Source organism: Trachinotus anak, unplaced genomic scaffold, assembly GCF_046630095.1.
Source record: "Trachinotus anak isolate AG129_WGS33_773 ecotype Australia unplaced genomic scaffold, CSIRO_AGI_Tana_v1 ptg000038l, whole genome shotgun sequence".
Classification (NCBI taxonomy): Eukaryota; Metazoa; Chordata; class Actinopteri; order Carangiformes; family Carangidae; genus Trachinotus; species Trachinotus anak.
In genome coordinates this window covers 336,649-355,858 of record NW_027273889.1, presented here as the reverse complement: position 1 = coordinate 355,858, position 19,210 = coordinate 336,649, and the positions used below count along the sequence as shown (strand labels likewise).

The following is a 19,210-nucleotide window of genomic DNA, read 5'->3' as shown; positions in this document are numbered from 1 at the left end:
CCGACCAGCCAATCCGATTACAACAACATGCATGATGCCGCTGACCACTGCGCCTGCGCACACGGTGGACAGCTGATAACTCATCTATTATGCTACTTGGCTAAATAAAAACCTCGCAGAAAGCTGCCCGGAGCCCGCCGCTGGACGCACCGGAGGACCCGAACACAAAGTAAACACGGCTCTCTGACCGGTAGCGGGGGGATCGGTGGGTAAACGGAGCGGAGGTTGGTCCCGGAGGGTGCAGAAGGTGTCGGTGTGTCGGAGCCGCTCGGCGCCCTCAGACAAAGCTCAGCTAACAGGCTAACCGCTCGTTAGCTAGCCAAACACCGCGGTAACATCTGCAAAGATCCGCTTTTGAAACCAACCGATCCGCGCTCGGTTCGTGTCAGAAGCGAACAAATGTCCCCACGGCGCCTCCCACACACGCGCAGTTAACGCCACGGCCGCTAAAAACACAATTAATGGCCTTTCACGTCCTCGGTTAGTAGCCTAGCTCGGTTAGTTAGCGACCTAGCTCGTATTTTGCATCGGCTTGCCCGCCATCTTTTTAAAGCGAGATAAATGGGCAGCTTCGTTAGCCCGCAGATCACCGACCTCGGAACCGCTGCTGCAGCTGGAGCGGGGTTCCGGGGTAAATGACCGGCACATAACCGGCTTGGTGTGGCCGGCGGCGGATGGATCTGCTGTCGACTGGATATGTGGAGTTTGTTGGTCGCAGCGGTGAGTGTTAGCCGCTAGCCCCCCGTTAGCCGTAGCAGACAGGCATTGAGCAGCCGCCGGACTCCGACATCTGTTGATCCCCGCAGGATTCCACCAGGGTCCGGACTGTGCAGTGCAGGGTCAGGGTCTGTGTGCCGTGTGGCGGGCAGGTGGAGGCTGGGTTCTGTCAGTGAACTCTGGTAGAAGCGGGACGGCCAGTTTTCATGCGGTTTGTGGTCCCGGTGTGTAACTGTGCTGCACGACTTTGACGACGTGTGTACACACACGAGTCCGGACCGGCATCTGCTGGGATTGAGAGAACATGTAAGGCCTGAACCAGGCCGGTGTGGAGCTCACAGCCGGGTATGGGTGTCCGGTCTTCAGCAGAGCTGTTATTTTCTTAATGAACTGATGAACTGCTTGATGAGTAAAGTGCCAGAATACAGTGAAAACTGCCATTTATAGTTTCCCACAGACCGAGACAATGTCTTCAGGTGTCTTGACCCAGACCCACAGAAATTCAGTTCAGTGCCACACAGACAGAGAAAAACAGTAAATCCTGGAACCTGAGAGTATTTGTATGTTTGGTTGGAAAAAGTCTGATCCTGTGAATCAATTATCAAAATAGTTTCATGTTAATTTTCTTTCAATCAACTACTTGATGAAGTGACTGATGGTTGCAGCTGCAGTGGGGACACAGTGGAACTGGCTCATAATGGTTGTCGATTGGCTCAAAGAAGGATCAGTAAGAGTTCAAGTTTGTCAAATGATGTGTAGAAGTTAGAGCTGAAACTTCATTGATCAACAGGCAATTAATCACTATGTTTTCTGAAAATGAATTAAGTGTTGAAGACATTTATAAACTAAAATGCAGATTTTCGTGTTCCTCTGCTTCAGTGTAAGGATGTTCTTTCTTTTCTCTCTTTTTTATACAGAGTTCACGGGAGTTTTAAACCACTGATCAGACTAAGGCTGCAACAATTATTATCACACAACTATTTTGATTATTGATTAATTTGCCAATTAATTTCTTACTTGTTTGATCTATAAAATGTCAGAAAACTGTGAAAAATGGGCGTCATAATTTACCACAGACCGAGGAGATGCATGTCAAATCCCTTGTTTATTTGACTAACTTTAAAATCTTGTGTTGAAGAAAAGCAGCACGTCATCAGCTGACAGCTGGAAACAGCCAATGTTGTATCATTTTGCTTGAAAAATGACTAAAATGGTGACGTGATTATCAGGGGAGTTGACTTGATGGTAGATCATTGATTTAATCGATCAATCATTGCAGCTCTGCTCTTGAGTTTATAAATGAGTCAATAAGATTTTGATGTTGTGAAATGATGTGCAGAGATCATTTGTATCACCTCAGTAAAACTGTTGGAGTCAAGTTTTGAATGTGTTTTATAGTTGGAGAAAAAAATTAAAGTCAAAATATGAGAAATAAGATTTTAACCGCTGATTATTGCTACTGTGATGAAAAATGGTCTGTAAGCGTTTTTCTAAAAAAAAGCAGAGCTGGAACCATTGGTCACTTTTTTAATTAGTTGAGTGTCAGAAAGATAATTGACAGCTGTGACGATCTACTGTTAAAAGCAGAAATAAGGGAGAGCTGCCAAGTATTTAGAGCTTTCAGTCTGTGATGATGTGTGGCTTCTCTTAGTGAACTGAATATTTTTATAATAACATTTTGTGACTTTGACGTTTCACAGACTAAATGATTGAAAAATGATGAGTAATTGATAATGAAAGTAATGATTAGTTGCTGCTGTAATAGATGGTGAAAAATCATCGTCACAAGAATAAATTAGTTTTGTCTGAGTGACGATCGAAATGTGTTAAATGAGGATATTGAGAAGCCGAAGTTGTGAATATTTGGCGTCTTTGGTTGATAAATACTTGAGCAGTTAATAATCAAAACTGTCATTAACTGGGTTGAGAAAAATTTATTAGTCAGTTGACAGAAAGATAAAAGACAAAAACTCACTGGTTCCATCTTCTCAAATGTTTCCTGGTTGTCTTTGAACGATACCTGGGCTCGGACAAAACGAGATACAAAACCAAGTCTAATTGTTCCTTAAAGAAATTGTGGTGGCATCCGTCTCAGTTTTCCGACATTTTATCAACTAAGTGATAAGCAAGATAAATATCCAGTGTTTCCCACAGGCTGAGGGTTTCCTGTTGGTGCAGCATGTGACTTTAAAGTTTAAAGGGGAAGATGTAATCCTGGTTATTTTCTGTTGCTAGAATTTACAGATGTTCCCTAAACACCACCTAAGAAGACAGTTGGTAGATTCTTGCTAGGTGGCTTCACACAGAGAAGCCTCTAGTCCTCAATCAGTTCAGACAGGTGTGTCACCAAAATCTACCTGGACAGGTCTACAGTTTGTAGGTGGCTAAGAACAATCGTCATGTTAGAGAAACTGGAACCAGAGACATTTTGCTTTTTTACAGAAAAATTTTTCAAATCATCAATGGTCTCAACTCCGGCTTTGCAATAAGAGTAAGAAGTCTTCATCATGAAATCATCTGTTAACACTTACATACAAGGGGATGAAGCTTTTTAATAGTTTGGTGTCATATGTGAGTCAGTGAATATGATGGAAAACCGCTACCCGAGTTATTACATTGGCCTGCAGCTAATGTTTAATTTCTTTTATCAGTTAATCTGTTGATTCATTGATTTTATCAACTGAAATTAAATCAAATGTCCTTCCAAGGTGGCATCTTAGTTTGTTCAACCCACAGTCCAGAGATTTTCAGTGCACTGTCAAACATCTGAGCTTTTCAATGATAAATGTCTTAAACGATTGATTATCAGAATTGTTTGCTAAATGACTCAATGAAGGCAGTGAGGTGACGCTCAGGAGGAATGACAGACTTCAGACGAGTCATTGGTCGTCATTAAAGAGTTGTTCAACGTTTGAAGCGAAACTTGTGAAAATGGTTTGATGGGTTTGACAGTATCAACCAGTAAATAAACCAGTTCATCAACCAGTAAATAAACCAGTTCATCAACCAGTAAATAAACCAGTTCATCAACCAGTAAATAAACCAGTTCATCAACCAGTAAATAAACCAGTTCATCAACCAGTAAATAAACTAGTTCATCAACCAGTAAATAAACCAGTTCATCAACCAGTTAATAAACCAGTTCATCAACCAGTAGATAAACCAGTTCATCAACCAGTAGATAAACCAGTTCATCAACCAGTATCAGCTGACTGCAGGTATGGACGTCCATGAAGAACTATAGGAGTTGTTGTTTGTCAGCAGACATGTGAACAGTGTTTTTACAGTGTAACGTGACCTGATCAGTGCTTCAGTCACAGTTGTTAAAAAAAAAAAAAAAAAAAGAATGTTGTCTTTATTAGAGACTGATATTGATATTGGTCAGTATCTGCTCAGCAGTTTGTCCTGTGAAGGTTTTTGTGAGTTGGGGGGTGGTGATGTGTGTGTTTGTGTTTCGACCAGTTGGTTCACTTAAGGTCACTAAAGCTGCTTTCATAGCTACAAGAAAATGACATGGCCGTTTTGGTTCAGTCAGACCTGATCCCCCCCACCTCGGGGTCTGGCTGTGGACCAGGTATCTGTCTGAGCACGCTCAGGTTTGTTGATGATTGACAGGTGCAGGTGAGCCTCAGTCTGTGTTTGTAGAAAGGGGGGAAACCAGGAAGTTTAGACACGTTCAAATCAGTCGTTATCAACATCAGTTCACATCTTGGGCTGGGTAGTCTGTGGTCCAGGTCTGTGTGTTTTGGACTGTTGGTCAGACTAAAGCTGTCACAATATCAGACTTATCGCAGCCAAATAATATCTATTGAAATTTTAGGGAAAAAAAATTGCTGTCAGTCAAATTAATCTTTAAATTAGTTTGTTGTGTTTTTTGCCCCTTTATGTCAAATGAATTAGACTCAGATACGAGTTTAGGGAGGTGGAGAGAGTCTGTCACCATAACTGTACAAAAGAACAGTTACACGTAATAGACAATGAAACTTCAAGATGAACAGGGAAACAAAACATCTGCCACAGTATCATCTGTGTTTTATTAACATGATGAATATTTGTATTTCGTTTTTTAAATATCAGTTATTGTTGGCACCAGTATATGACCCCAGGTCAGACCAAACAGACTACTGAAGACCAGACAATCGATTAAACAAAATTATCCACAAATGAATTGATAATGAAATGATCCTTTCTGTAAAAGTGAGAAAGAGTTAATTGTTTAATCTTTATTTTATCAGGTCGTCTCACAGAGAATGAGATGTCTTTTTGAAGAGCGACCAAGAGAACACAAACACGATCAGCAAACAGGCACTGAGCCTTTATTCAGGACTCAACACTGAGGACTGAAGCTGTTACTGTGTGAAATGATGAATTTTCTGTTTGTCATCAGGACAGAACTAATGATCTGTGTGTGTCTGTCTCTCAGGTCGTGCGATGGGAGTTTGTCTCCTCTGGGGAAACATCGAGCTGAAGCATCAACTCCAACCACGCCTGAACTGAACACACACCAACACACACCTGTGTGTCCACACACACACACACACACACACACACACACACACACACACACACACCCACCCACCCCCTCAGACCACAGAGGGAGTTGTTTTTTCACCTTCAGGTCAGACACTGTTGTCCCACAGTGCATTGCTGCGTCACCGTCGTCCACCATGTCGGACGCCCCTGAGGCTGCGCCCCCCAGCCCTCCTCCCCTCACCAACCCGCCCCCCCCTGAGGTTACCAATCCCACCAAACCTGGCAGGTAGGTAATCAGTCATACCTGAGCCAAGACATAAATACAGCAGTTTACAGTTTAAGTGCAGCAATCAGAAGTGAAACAAACCTGTGACGGGGGTTGAACGCCTTTAGCTCCTTTGTGATGTTGTTGTATGTTTGTGTCCTTCAGAAAAACCAACCAGCTGCAGTACATGCAGAACGTGGTGGTGAAGACTCTGTGGAAACATCAGTTCGCCTGGCCTTTCTACCAACCTGTCGATGCTATCAAGCTCTGCCTGTCGGTCAGTCACTACACCGCCACTACGCACAGTCACTGCACACATCACTCAGTAACTCAGTCACTGCACACATCACTCAGTCATTACAGTCATTACACACATCACTCAGTCACAACACACATCACTCAGTCACAACACACATCACTCAGTCACAACACACATCACTCAGTCATTACACACATCACTCAGTCACAACACACATCACTCAGTCATTACAGTCATTACACACATCACTCAGTCACAACACACATCACTCAGTCACAACACACATCACTCAGTCATTGCATACAGTCATTTTATTTTTTGATTATGGCTTTGGCTCCAACCGTAATGTGAACAAGATAAAAGAAATCAAAGATTATTGTGCCACAGGGCTCGAGATTAACGACGACCCGCCGTCTAGGGGACAAGAGAGAATATGTTGGGAACACAGATGTGAGCCAAGACGCCTCTGGAACGAAAGGATGTAGACATATAATTTATCATTTACATAAGCCCTTTTCCACTGGTCAAAAAACCCACTAAAAAACTAAACTAAACTGAACCGAGCACCGAGCTGAAGCGTGTTCTGGTGTTGTTATTATCACAGAGCTGAAATGTTCCGGTGCTAACCTGGTCCACCTCCCCTCAGTCTCAGCTGTTAGCAGGACCTCACATAGATGTTGTGCTGGTTAAACAGAGTGAGGTCTTCGCTCCTGAGTCTGAGGAAACTGATGGAAACATTTCATGGATTTAATTTTATTAGCTATTAAATTAAAACAGTCACCAGCTGCTCGGTAACATTATTTCTCAGCAAACTTTGCTGGCGGCGTGTTGGCTGTGTGTGTGTGTGTGTTTATTAGCTAAAACATTTTGACAGTTTCAATATATCACTAGTATTGTTGTTGTCATAGTAAACAGCTTGTACGTTAACAGTAGTGATCCAGTTGTATCCCGTCATAAAAACGTCACTGATTATCAGCGGACGTGTTGGTGGTGAAATGATGTTCTGACTAACACCAGTGAATACCGTACGGAGCAGCTGATCAGGCGGGAAGATTTCTGGTGGGCCGAGCTGATTGTGGGGTTGAGGGAGGGAGGTGTGACGATCAGCCCAGTGGAGCAGACTGACACTGTGGCTCTGTGGGGCCTCATCTCCCCCACTGTCTCCTCAGATAACTATGTTAACTACGTCCACCCCCTCACCTTTATGTGTTTCTGTCTTTATCATTGTTTTAACGCTGAGGCACCAGTGGACTGTCTGACTCATTTACATGAAGATACAGTAAAAAACAGTGGCTGAAAATCTCAGAGAACAGAGGTTAATCCAGAAAAATCCAGATGTTTAAAGAGTTGTTGATCCAGCAGTAGTAACCGGAACAGAACAGATAGGAGGGCCAGAGTGGGTTCAGGACCACAGCTCCCAGTACGGCTCCCAGTGAGTCCAGTTTAAGACGATAAGCAATGGGCAGAAGACAACAGGAATCTAGTCTTAGTTCATTTTACAGGGTCATGTTGTATGGCTCTTTCTAAATTCTAATAAAGATAATTAACGCTCAGATCTACTGGATTTTATTACCGAACCATCCAGTGAAGGAGAATAGTGAGTAATTACGTTAAACAATTGATCATTAAACAATCTCAATATTGATCAAAGTAATTGATTATGATTTTTGCCATAATTCAGTAGCCCTAGTCACTACACACATCACTGCACTCTGTCACTGCATAGGTCTAGCCTATAATTCCAACCCCATATAAAATGTTAATCATAACTGCATTTTGTTTGAAAAGCCAGGCTAACTGTTTCCAGTCTTTCTGCTAAGCTAAGCTAACCACCTCCATTTTTCCAGGACTACCACAAGGTCATCAAGAACCCAATGGACATGGGAACCATCAAGAAACGTCTGGAGAACAATTATTACTGGAGTGCCAGTGAGGCCATGCAGGATTTCAACACCATGTTCACCAACTGTTACATCTACAACAAGGTACACACACAGTACTGCAGTGTGTAGTTTTATTTTAAAGTCCTGCCCTGCAGCCTCAGTGCAGCTGGCGAAGTCTGTCTGGTTTAAAAGACCTTGCTGTCATGGCAGCCACTGGATGTTACTGAAGAGTTGCATTGTACCGAAAACACTTTACACACACTGGCTCACACTGGGCTTTAACACTGACATGTTGTGTGTTTTCAGCCGACAGACGACATCGTGCTGATGGCTCAGGCTCTGGAGAAAATCTTCCTGCAGAAAGTCGCTCAGATGCCTCAGGAAGAAGTCGCTCTGCTGCCGCCAGCGCCCAAAGGGAAGAACAAGAGCAAGCAGCCAGCTGCTGCTACCACAGGTAAACACTGCAGTAGTACTGCAGTACTACTGCTGCTACCACAGATGAATACTGTTGTACTAATTATACAGCACTCCTACTACTAACAGTGTAGGTAAATACTGTGATGAGACTACCACAGTTGCATATGACACTGCATACTGCAGTAGTAATACTGCATGTATAGACTGTGGTACCGGTACTACACAAATACTCAGCTACAGAGGAACAACTCCAGTATTACTGAAGTAGTCAAGTGTGTAGTAGTACTAACATTACTCTCTCTGTGTCTCTGTCACAGTGAGTCAGCAGGCGGAGTCTTCAGCCTCCCCTCCCCCATCCTACCCCTCCCCTTCCCCCTCTCAGACTCCTGTCATCTCAACCACGCCCACACCTGTCCAGGCCACACCCCCCGTCTCTGCCCCGCAGCCCCCTGCAACCATGATGCCGTCTGCACAGCCTGTTGTCAAGGTAACAGCCATTTTGAATGCGACAGCGCTACATGATCCAAAATATAGAAGACACTGACTTTTCTGCCTCTCTCTACCTCTGTACCTGTCTCTTTCTACACCTGTCTCTCTTTACCTGTCTTTCTACCATGTCTCTGTCTGTATTTATCTCTACCTGTGTCTCTCTCCTTCTATCTGTGCGTCTCATTTCCTGTCTCTCTCTCCACCTGTCTGTCTCTCTCTAACAGAAGAAAGGTGTGAAGAGGAAAGCCGACACCACCACTCCGACCACGTCAGCCATCTCTGCCGGTCGTGCCGACTCTCCGACCGCTCAGGACACCAAATCGGCCAAACTGGGCTCGTCCCGCCGCGAGGCTGCCGCCCGCCCCGCTAAGACACGCCGTGAGACGGGTGAGGAGATGGCAGGAGGTGAGGTGGGAGGCGGAGGTGGAGGAGCCATGGGGAGGAAGGGCGGCAAGCTGGGCGAGCAGATGAAACACTGCGACGCCATCCTGAAGGAGATGCTGTCTAAGAAACATGCCGCCTATGCCTGGCCGTTCTACAAGCCGGTGGATGCTGAGGCGCTGGAGCTGCACGACTACCATGACATCATCAAACACCCCATGGACCTCAGCACTGTCCGGGTAATGTACACTGAACACATCGCTGTGACATCATACTCTCAATGAGACGGGGTCAGACAGTAGAGGTTAGATTGTATAAATGATGTTTGCATCACCACTACACACGCACTCTCTCTGACCAGCTGACTGTCATAGACATGCTGTTGTGTGTCTGTGCTGTGATCAAACAGAGGGAAGAAGACAGACGGAACATGTCTGTCACACTTAGTGTGGTTGTAAATAGACTTCGGCTCTAACAGGGACGAGAGAGTGAGAGAAGAACTCATTCTCTCTTTCTGCTCTTTGCCCCTCCCTTCCCTAAAAATACTCCACTGTTATTGGTCTGTTGAAGCTCCAACCTTGGACAACCCTCAGGCTCACAGATGATGAAGACATGAAGGTTGAGTCCGATGTTTTTTAATTCATTTCTTTCTACCCCCCCCCAAAACAGAAAAAGATGGATAAAGGAGAGTACAATGATCCTCAGAGTTTCGCCACTGATGTCAGGTTAATGTTCTCCAACTGTTACAAGTACAACCCTCCAGACCATGAGGTGGTGGCCATGGCCCGCAAGCTGCAGGTATGTGAAAGGTGCAGGACCTTCACCACCTGCTCAGAACCTTTTAGAACCACTAACCCTGACCTCTCCGTCTCCTCAGGACGTGTTCGAGATGCGTTTCGCTAAGATCCCAGATGAGGGCCTGGAGACCTCAGTCCCCTCCACAACGCCGTTGGTCAGTAAAAGCACCGCCTCCTCCGACAGCAGCAACAACTCCTCCTCTGATGAATCGTCTGACTCTGAGGAGGAGCGAGCCACGCGATTGGCTGAGCTACAGGAGCAGGTTGGTGCTGCCGACCAATCACAGGTCAAGAACATCCTGGTTTTCTTCTTTTAATATCGTAGATTTAAATTAAGTTTAGAGATGATGTTGATTTAAGTTTTGACATGAAAATATTGATCTACATATTAATGTGAGTTTAGATATCCACGACCAGAGTAACTGACCAGTTGAAGGCGTTCCTGAGTATTGATCAGAAGTTATAGGTATTGATAATTAGTCTATTCCACCAGTTGAAGGCGGTGCACGAGCAGCTGGCTGTCCTGTCCCAGGCTCCGGTCAGCAAGCCAAAGAAGAAGAAAGAGAAGAAAGACAAGGAGAAGAAGAAAGACAAAGACAAAGACAAAGGGAACAAGGGAAAGATGGAGGAAGAGAAGAAACCCAAGGCTGCTGCCCAACAGCCCAAGCCAGCCAATCAGAAGAAAGCACCAGCCAGGAAAGCCAACAGCACGGTGACTGCCACCAGGTACGTTTCACTTAATCAGCTCCATTTTTCCTGGAACTGCAGCATTTCACATAAAAGCGAATTTCCATGTGACAATCAGGGCATCTCTGTACGTTTCCAGGCAACCTAAGAAAGGCAGCAAGACGTCAGGTGGCGGCTCAGCCAATGGAGACGACGGTGAGGAATCGTCCCTGCCCATGTCATACGACGAGAAGCGGCAGCTGAGCCTGGATATAAACCGGCTGCCGGGGGAGAAGCTGGGTCGCGTCGTCCACATCATCCAGTCCAGAGAGCCATCGCTGAGGGACTCCAACCCAGATGAGATCGAGATTGACTTTGAAACTCTGAAACCCTCCACACTCCGAGAGCTGGAGCGCTACGTCAAGTCCTGTCTGCAGAAGAAGCAGAGGAAGCTACTGCGTAAGTCCTGAGCGCTACCTGCGACAGACGCTGCAATACACTGCATTACACGACACTGCATTACACTACACTGCATTACACGACACTGCATTACACTACACTGCATTATAAACACAACATTACACTACACTGCATTATAAACACAGCATTACACTACACTGCATTACACTACACTCATCTTGTCATGTATAGTGGCACAGGTATCACCTTAGCATGTCTTGGCCCCACCCCCCCTCAGGTACGGTCTAAACCAGGGGTTCTCAACCTTTTCCAACAATCTCAACAATGTTGGTGGCCCACATATGACCCTATAACAATATGGAAGCAGGGGCAACTGTTTGAAGCTCAAATTTTCCTTTTTGTTTCATAGAGAGATCACTTGTTGATCTGTTAGCACACACTCAAACTGAGATAACAACAAGTACATGATGTGGTCCAGCAGCAACAACATAAAAGTTCCTGTCATTGTCTTGTCGCATTGAGAGGTCTTGACACAAGAAAAAAACAATGGAAGGAGCTTTAAAACATTTTAATGTTTTTAACGATCATGTCATTTTAAACCATTTAAAAACATTATTTCTATTTTTACCTTAAAAGATATATATATAAATTTTTTTTTTTTTTTTTTTTTTTGCAAACGATTTGTGGCCTACTTGCAATACCTGGTGGTCCACAGCTTTATGCAGTTCTCAGGTACAGTCGCAGCACTGTAGAGTCTCAGGTCAGATCTGTCCTCAGCAGTATTAGGTGTGGATTGACAAATTATCAAATGTAATATTCAGCATCTTTCAGATGATAAGAATCATTTAACTGATAAAATTAACATAAAGTTAAAAGCAGCTGCCTGTCCCTGTCTGTAGTCAGCACTGTGGCCTGGGGCAGTGTCCCGCCCACATCACCAGCTGATTGGTTACATGTCACGAGTAACAGCCTGTCAACACTGAAGGCTACAGTGTACACAGAGTTTTAAACTTCCTCCAGATGTGTTTTAATCTCTGTAAAATCCTCTGCCCTGATTCATATTCAGTTGAACATGTTTTCATAAAAACTGGGTCTGAGGCTCATCGACTCTGACTTTCTGATCGAGACACCTGGATCAGGCCTTGGCCCCGCCCACCACCCGCTGGCTCCAGGTGTCCAGGTGAAAGAGCAGAGAGGATGAAGATGTTAGAGGAGGAAACATCAGAGAGACTCAGCCTCATGTTGGAGCCTCAGTCAGACCCAGACTCAGATGAGGAGTCTGTTGAGACCAGAATCAGAGACTAGCAGACGGATCAGAACCGTTAGCGTAGTTAGCATCTGTTATTTGTTTATGCTGTTTGTTAGCTTGTAACTGGCAGTGGCTGACACAGTGTTAGTGGTTGTGCTAATGCTAACTCTGGCTCTCTGTACTGACAAAGTTTTAGGTGTGTTTAGCCCCGCCCCCCGTGCCCACGAGTTGACAGGATTGGTTCCTCAGGTTCTATGACGTATGAATCCCTGACTGTCTGAATCTGTTTTTATGAGGCTGTGATTGGTTCACTGCAGTTCAAGGTGGAAACACTCAGTCATGGTGCCGACTGAATATTTCATCATCATGTGTCTTTATGATAAAAACATCATGTGGACGTGAACCAGGTGAAACGGCTGATCTTCATCAGAGGCTCTTTAAGTCTTTAACCAGAGTGATTTTTGGAGGATCTGTTATTTACCCTCTCTCTCTCTCTCTCTCTCTACCTCTCTACCTCTCTACCCCCCCCCAGAGAAGGCAGCAGGAGGCGGGGCCTCAGGAGGCGGGGCTAGTCGTTTGAGTGGCAGCTCTTCTTCCTCCTCCGACGACAGCTCCTCAACAGGAACCTCCTCTTCCTCCGACACAGACTGAACACACACTCAGACACACAAACACACTGTACATGCACACATACATGTTACTGAACACACACACACTGATTGCACACACAGAGGTTTATCCACTCTACACACACACTCACACACACACACAAAGACAGTCACAGGAACTCAGTCTATACAGTTAACACATGCAAACACACATCAAGACACACACACATCCATGTAAACTTCCATCCTGAACAGACACACAAAAGACAGAGACACACACTCTGAACTTCTTACAACACACACACACACACATATATATATAAACCACACACACACACACACACACACACACACACACACACCCAGACTTGGAGACTGTATGTAAATAGGCTGACCTGTTTTTTAGCTCCTAGTGTCGTTTTTTTTTCGTTTCTTTTTTTTTCTTTTCTTTGTTCCTGGAGGAATGCAGAGACAGAAGAGACGAAGAAGAAAGCAACAATAACAACAACAGCTCAGCGGGAGGAGAAGAAGAAGAGAAGAGGGAGGGAGGTATTCTCTGAACACTCGAGTCTCGCCACGAAGACAAAGAAAACCATCCAGGCTTTCTTCTTCTTCGTCTTCCTGGACAGCCGGCTGTGACCCCTGACCTCTGAACACATTCCAGAAGCATCTATACAGCATGGAGGAGGAGGAGGAGGAGGAGGAGGAGGAGGAGGAGGAGGAGGAGGTGATCTCGATCTCGATCTCAGTGGGTTCAGGTTTCAGATATGGATGGTTCTGGAAGTGGAGCTGTCAGTGGCGAGAACTGAACAGATTTTTGTTTCCAGGGTGGAAACACCTGTGAGGAAGTTCAGAGCATCATGGAACACTGAACCACACCAGAACCTGGTCTCGGGGCCAGTCAGAGTCTTTCAGTAGAGTCCAGTTCTCATCAGATCTGGTTTCAGTGTTTAACGTCAACTGCTGGTGAATCATGTTAAAGCGTCTGAGCTGAAAGAGCAGGAGTCTGGTCCAGATGAGACCAAAGATCCAGGAAGCAGCATGTGGAGACTGCTGCAGAGACGAGGTCTGTTCTGGTCCAGCTAAGACCAGATCCACTGTGTTCAGGTGTCTGAGCACCAGTCAGCCTGTTGAGTCAGTTCATCACTGCATCTCTGACCCTGTTCATGTCCCATCAACACACACACACAGACAGCCGTCAGAACCAGTTTGTGTTGGTGTCATCACAGATGGAGACTGTGGCTGCAGGAGTTGGGTCAGAGGTCATAACGCTGCTGTACTGAGTCAGCTGTGACTGGTTGTCAGGGAAACCACAGCAGTTTTGAATGTGTGTTTGAGGTGGATCTGAGACAGACAGTGTCAATGAGTCTTCAGGTCTCCTGATCTGGACCAGACACTTGGAGCGTCATTGAATGCACCTGCATCACCACACCTCGATGACTCCAGTGACAGCGTCTGATGGGCTCTCTCTCTGCAACAAGTCCCAGGTGTCTGCAGGTGTTTTAACTTGGGGAGAGAATTAAAACCAGCAGCTGATTGGTCGCCCACTGAAACCAGGTCCAGGACTGTGTTTTTGGAGCCAAACCCTCTGAGACCAAACCTGTCCTCTGCTGGTCCTGCAGCTCAAACCCACAACCCACTGTCTGCCCCGGGGTCAACACTGTTGGGGGTCACCGGACTCTGACACCCCCCCTCCAGCAGCGGCTGTGTCAGCAGAGATTAGACAGACTTGTTTTTTTGTTTTTTTTTAACACTACATTTGCTTCATTTCTGTTGTTTTTGATTTTCAGGTTGTGTGCAGAACTCGTTTGTGTCTTATAAGGTTCTCTATATAAAATGTCTTTGTACCGCTGTCCTGATCCAGATCCCCCACACCGCCAAAACAAAACCACTCATACTGTAACAGCTCCCCCTCAAAGTTCAGACCTGGACTCAAACTGTCCCAGATGTAAGGAAGAGAGGGATCAGATGTCAGAGGTCAGAGATTAAAACCAGGTGAAGACCAGGACCCTGAGTACTGGTTCAGTCTGCTGCAGTCCAGCTCGTCTCCCGTTGATCCACAGCAGCTGTGAGATCACGTTTTAAATATGTATCAGTTCTTTTAATGATTTTAGTCTTTAAAACATCCAGAACCAAGAAGAAAAGAGAAATGATTTGGGTTGTTTTGGAGTTTCATCACTTCTTCACTTCATCACTTCATCATGATGATTCATGATTGGCTGCAGCAGCAGAAACAGACACACTGAACTCACTTTGTAAAACTGATGCCACCTGGATTGTTCACACCTGTGCTGTTTCTTCTTCATTGCCTCCACCCGTAGCTCAGAGGGTCTCTGGGCTGGACCACATCCACAGGGCACCTTTCAAACCTTCAGATGTAAACTTCACCTGGCGAGCTGAGGTCAGCTGACTCCTTCAGTCTCAGCTTCCTTACGTTTGGGACACAGCCAGTTTTGGTTCTGAGGCCTGATCGCAGGGGTTTGATGTGGCCTCACAGCAGGTTTTGATCTGGACTGTCCTGGTGGGACACAGTCCAGGACCTGAGGAGGATTTTGTGTCAGTTCAGGTCCAGGTTGAGCTAAAGGGACGTCAGCAACGCAAAACCCCATGTTTCTTTAAAGCAGCCGTCTGATGCTCTGCTCTGATTGGTTTATTGGTTGGTTGTGATTGACAGTGACATTGTCATGTCCTCACATCACAGGTATGTTGCTGTGGTAATGTGATGTCAGAGCGCTGCATCTCTGAAACCTCAGAAGAGTTTCCTCCTACAGGAAGTTAGAATTTCCAATTCAGATCAATCAGATTAAATCATGCGACTCACCTGTTCGTCTGTCTGCTGTTCAAACCGACCTTTGACCTCTGTGTACAGCTTCACGTGATGAGTCTTCCTCTGAGGTCTGAATCACCTGTAGGCAGCTGTCAGGTGTGTGAGTGGGCGGAGCCAGTAGGAATGAGGTGTGCAGGGTCTGGACCCAGTTCTTCTTCTCTCTCACCTAAATAAACAGGAAGTCCTCCCTCTGTGCAGCCGGCAGGAGAAACAGCTGAGTCTGCACGTGTTTCTGATCAGAGCAACGCTGCAGAAATGACTCACCTGCACACAGCTGACCAATCACTGAGAGAGGGGGCTGAAGCAGACTGACACCGTTCCATCACTGGAAGCACTTGATTGGTGGAGCTCGTTAGGATTTAAAATATTTGACTGATTGATTAATAATTAACGATCTCTTCAGGATCAGCAGCTTCAATGCAAGATGCAGAAGTCAGACCTGGTGGCTCTCAGCTGATCATGTGATCTACGTGTGGCATTTGAGGAGCGTTGAAAACAAACATTCTTTTTAAACTGTTGACAGACTGAAGAAACAGACATTTCACTGACCAGAACCAATCAACGTGAATCAATCAATCAATCAGACATTTTCCCGGTCACACAGACAGACAGTTGGACAGCTTGTTGCCACAGTAACCCTCCTCTGTTTGTTTTTAGTTGATGGTCGAGCTTTGATGCTAATAGTTAATTTTTGTATTTTAATAAGAAAAAGGAAAAAAGTGATTTTATGTATTTGCATGCACTCCGGCCGTACGTTCTTTCTTCCGTATGTTTGAGCACTGTATAGTAGCTGTATAGTAGCTGTCTGAGGTTTAGATGGAGCTCCGCTCGATAGAGTAGAGACGCAGAGAGAGAGAGGACGAACCGACGAAAACCAACAAGTGAATTATTTGATGTAATTACTGATATGGGATCCTTATTTTCTGAGTTCCTTTGTTTTCATAAATAAACACATAAACCGACTCAGTGACTTGACTCTCATTCACACACTGACTCATTTTAACCTGCAGCAGAAACACCCTGAGCATCATCTTCAGGAGCTCTAGTTAATGTGAAAAACAAAGATTATGGGTGAAATCACCAAGTGTGTCAAATCTTTTGAATTGGCTCCAGCTATAGTGAAAATGTTTATGATCATCATACAGACGCCTCTGTCCTATCCTCCCTGCAGGCAGCAGCTGTTCACCTTGACTGTCAAAACGAACACAGCTAAAGACTGAACAATAGTCTTTCAACTGAGACCTTGGTCTCTACTGAGGTCACTGCAATGCATTCTGGTCTCTGTAGTCCTGTGGGTGTACAGGATGCTCTGTGTGCAAAGCAAACACCAAACTGGAGCAGCTAGAAACATCAGGAAGCGAAACACACCGGACTCCTTTATGAAAACAGTAAATTTAATATTCATCACCAGCAGCAGATTAGGATGGTTTATATAGGAGCGGAGAAAAGCTGAAGGTACTACGGACTTCTTCCACGTCGTTAACTAATGTTTCATTTGATGCTGAAGCTCTGAGTTTGAGTCCAGAGGCTCAAACCTTCTTTTACAGGGCTGTCGATTCCTGAAGTTTCCTGGGAGGTTTCAGAACAATGAAATTTGCTGCCAGTTTAATGGAGTAAGATGATGAACTAAAGTTCATTTGAAGTGTGACTCAGTCAGCTGAACATGCACATGTATACTGTAGTGAAGAGAGTAAAGGTTTAGATGAATAATAGATTTTAGTGGTTTAAAAGGAATGGTTCCCAACACTCCAGAGGGTCGTGAGATAAAACAAGTTCTCCTGTCACAACTGAAGTTTCAGGCCTGTGAGAAATGACATCTGACTTCAGAATGAAAACTGCTCATCAGGTAGAGTTATTTATTTCACTTCTGAAAAGAATTATAAGCTTACATGACAAATCTCCAGTGGTCACAGTTCAGAACATCTGTTTCGAACAGCACCTCTGAGCTGGAACGAAGAACCACATCATACACGTTTTTTCAGGAGACTCTGAACCGGTGAAACTGTCTGACTGTAATCTCTACACATTTTAAATCCACTAAAAAATACATGGAGTTCTGCCTGAATCACACTCGGTGTTTAATTCACACTAGTCTGTTTTGGTCCAGGTCTCTGTTTCCTGCCTACATGATGCTACAGATCCTGGACCGCCCCTCAGTATCCTCCAGGCCCCTCTTGTCCCGGACCAGCACGGCCTGGTTTCCATAGCTGCTGTACCAGGCCGATTGGCTGCGGTTCAGGTACGTGGAGGGGGGCGCCGTCTGCAGCTCCTGCTGCTGCTGCTGCCAGATCAGCAGGGAGGTGTCCTGGTACCGCAGCCGAGCGTAAGACTCTGACAGAGCCTTCTGTGCCAGGGGTGGACGACCACGAGGACCAGAAAGGTCAGGACCAGATTCCTCTGCAGTCGTCTGCTCCTCTACAGCAGGTGGATCACAGTCCGACATGTTGGTGTTCCATTAACCAGACTGGTCCGGACCAGCTCAGGTCCAAGTCTATCTCAGTCATGTTCAAACACCTGATGAGTCCAGCTGATGGGCTGATTCTTCAGCAGAATCTGAAGGAACAAAACGGGTCAGAGCGTTTAACCTGGATCCATCATAAAGACTCAGGTATCTGGTCTGTGAGAAGCAGAAACACAGTCGGATACAGATCAGTTGTTCTTGGCTTAGATCCTCCTCAGACCTGCACCTCGTTGTCCCACAGATTCACCATCACAGAAAATTTAAGCAGTTTATTAATTATCAGCCTCATGAGACACCTGAACAGGTGTGAGAGCAGGACGCTCAGCCAATCCTCTTTAATCTGCAGCTGTAGATTGACTCAGAGGATCTCTGAAGGTCAGCTGCTTCATTTCCACTCGTTAAATTAATATGAAAACTCCAGCCTCACTTCATATTCACCACTTTAACGTCACTAGCCGGCTTATCGATCATCTGACGTCATCATTAATCATAGTGAAAACTGACCTGGTGGGGGGGCTGTATCCATTTTAACTCCGAGTTATCTGTAAAAATGAAGTCCGGACTCACGTCGCTTTAGTCCGAGTTTAACTTCTGGACGAGCCGGTTCGGGTCCCTGCCGGCTCCCGTAGATTCAACGCTGGGGTTTGTTTGGTCGCGCCGTTAGATTACCGGAGACTTTCCGTTCACACGGACAGAGGAGCTAAAAGCTGTAAGCCGCTAGTAGCTAACTGTTCACATTGCTGGGTTTAACTTTGAAGGCGGGTAATCCCACTGTTAGCCCTGTTAGCCCTGTTAGCTCCTGTTAGCCCTGTTAGCTACTCAGATAAAGTTTATCGCGGCGATGACGTCACTTTCGAACCGTTAAAACGTCAGAACTCAACGTGTCTTCACGACGGTTCATCTTTTATTTCTGGCAGGTTAGGCGCCACTAGCATCGTTAGCATCTGAAGCTGCATCCAATAGCAACGGTGTATCTCCTGTCCTCTCCGGGTAGGAACTAGTGACGCAGGGACACGGTTCCTCTCAGCATGGGTCTGTGGTTAGACTGGACTAAGATACTGGACTATGTCTGTTTCACCACTGTCTGTCGCTGGTCACTCACCTGTCGTGACGCGTCATGTCAAAGACTCATGGGAGCTGTAGTTCCTGAATACTAATGACAAATCTTTATTCCTGACCAACCAGCTGGTTGGATTAAAATAACAATAGTTAAATAAACAAATATGATGTGAAAAATAGTTTTGATTTCAGATTTTTGAGGAGGGTGGGGTGGTGCAGGGGGAATCTGGATATGACCT

At 45.4% G+C, this 19,210-nt stretch overlaps 2 protein-coding genes across 6 annotated transcripts; one reads left to right on the top strand and one right to left on the bottom strand.

Moving 5' to 3' along the window:
* The first annotated feature begins 18 nt into the window (after nt 1-18).
* brd3b (bromodomain containing 3b) lies at nt 19-16,413 on the top strand. Of its 4 annotated transcripts, none has more exons than XM_071472315.1 (12): nt 19-169; nt 5,141-5,476; nt 5,621-5,732; nt 7,562-7,699; nt 7,904-8,051; nt 8,332-8,501; nt 8,728-9,123; nt 9,554-9,682; nt 9,762-9,944; nt 10,175-10,407; nt 10,508-10,806; nt 12,549-16,413. In XM_071472315.1, the coding sequence occupies exons 2-12, from the start codon at nt 5,385-5,387 to the stop codon at nt 12,665-12,667; spliced, it is 2,019 nt and encodes a 672-aa protein (XP_071328416.1). In that variant the 5' UTR covers nt 19-169; nt 5,141-5,384; the 3' UTR covers nt 12,668-16,413. The 4 variants fall into 4 exon arrangements, with proteins under 4 accessions (XP_071328416.1, XP_071328412.1, XP_071328414.1 ...); XM_071472311.1 differs by having other exon boundaries at nt 9,762-9,968; XM_071472313.1 differs by having other exon boundaries at nt 51-205; nt 9,762-9,968.
* An 867-nt stretch (nt 16,414-17,280) lies between these two features.
* LOC139614770 (putative uncharacterized protein BRD3OS) lies at nt 17,281-19,004 on the bottom strand. 2 transcript variants are annotated; one of them, XM_071472330.1, is made up of 2 exons: nt 18,417-19,004; nt 17,281-18,004 (listed from the first exon to the last, which is right to left on the bottom strand). In XM_071472330.1, exon 2 carries the CDS (start codon nt 17,892-17,894, stop codon nt 17,574-17,576), a length of 321 nt encoding a protein of 106 aa, XP_071328431.1. In that variant the 5' UTR covers nt 17,895-18,004; nt 18,417-19,004; the 3' UTR covers nt 17,281-17,573. The 2 variants fall into 2 exon arrangements, with proteins under 2 accessions (XP_071328431.1, XP_071328432.1); XM_071472331.1 differs by having other exon boundaries at nt 18,480-19,004.
* Nucleotides 19,005-19,210: the final 206 nt, after the last annotated feature.

Bases quoted from the DNA above. Each gene is read 5' to 3' on its own strand.
- brd3b (XM_071472311.1), top strand. From the start codon at position 5,385: ATGTCGGACGCCCCTGAGGCTGCGCCCCCCAGCCCTCCTCCCCTCACC. The intron at 5,733-7,561 runs GTCAGTCACTAC...CCATTTTTCCAG, and splicing joins CTATCAAGCTCTGCCTGTCG to GACTACCACAAGGTCATCAA. The intron at 9,969-10,174 runs GTCAAGAACATC...CTATTCCACCAG, and splicing joins GTGCTGCCGACCAATCACAG to TTGAAGGCGGTGCACGAGCA.
- LOC139614770 (XM_071472330.1), bottom strand. From the start codon at position 17,894: ATGTCGGACTGTGATCCACCTGCTGTAGAGGAGCAGACGACTGCAGAG.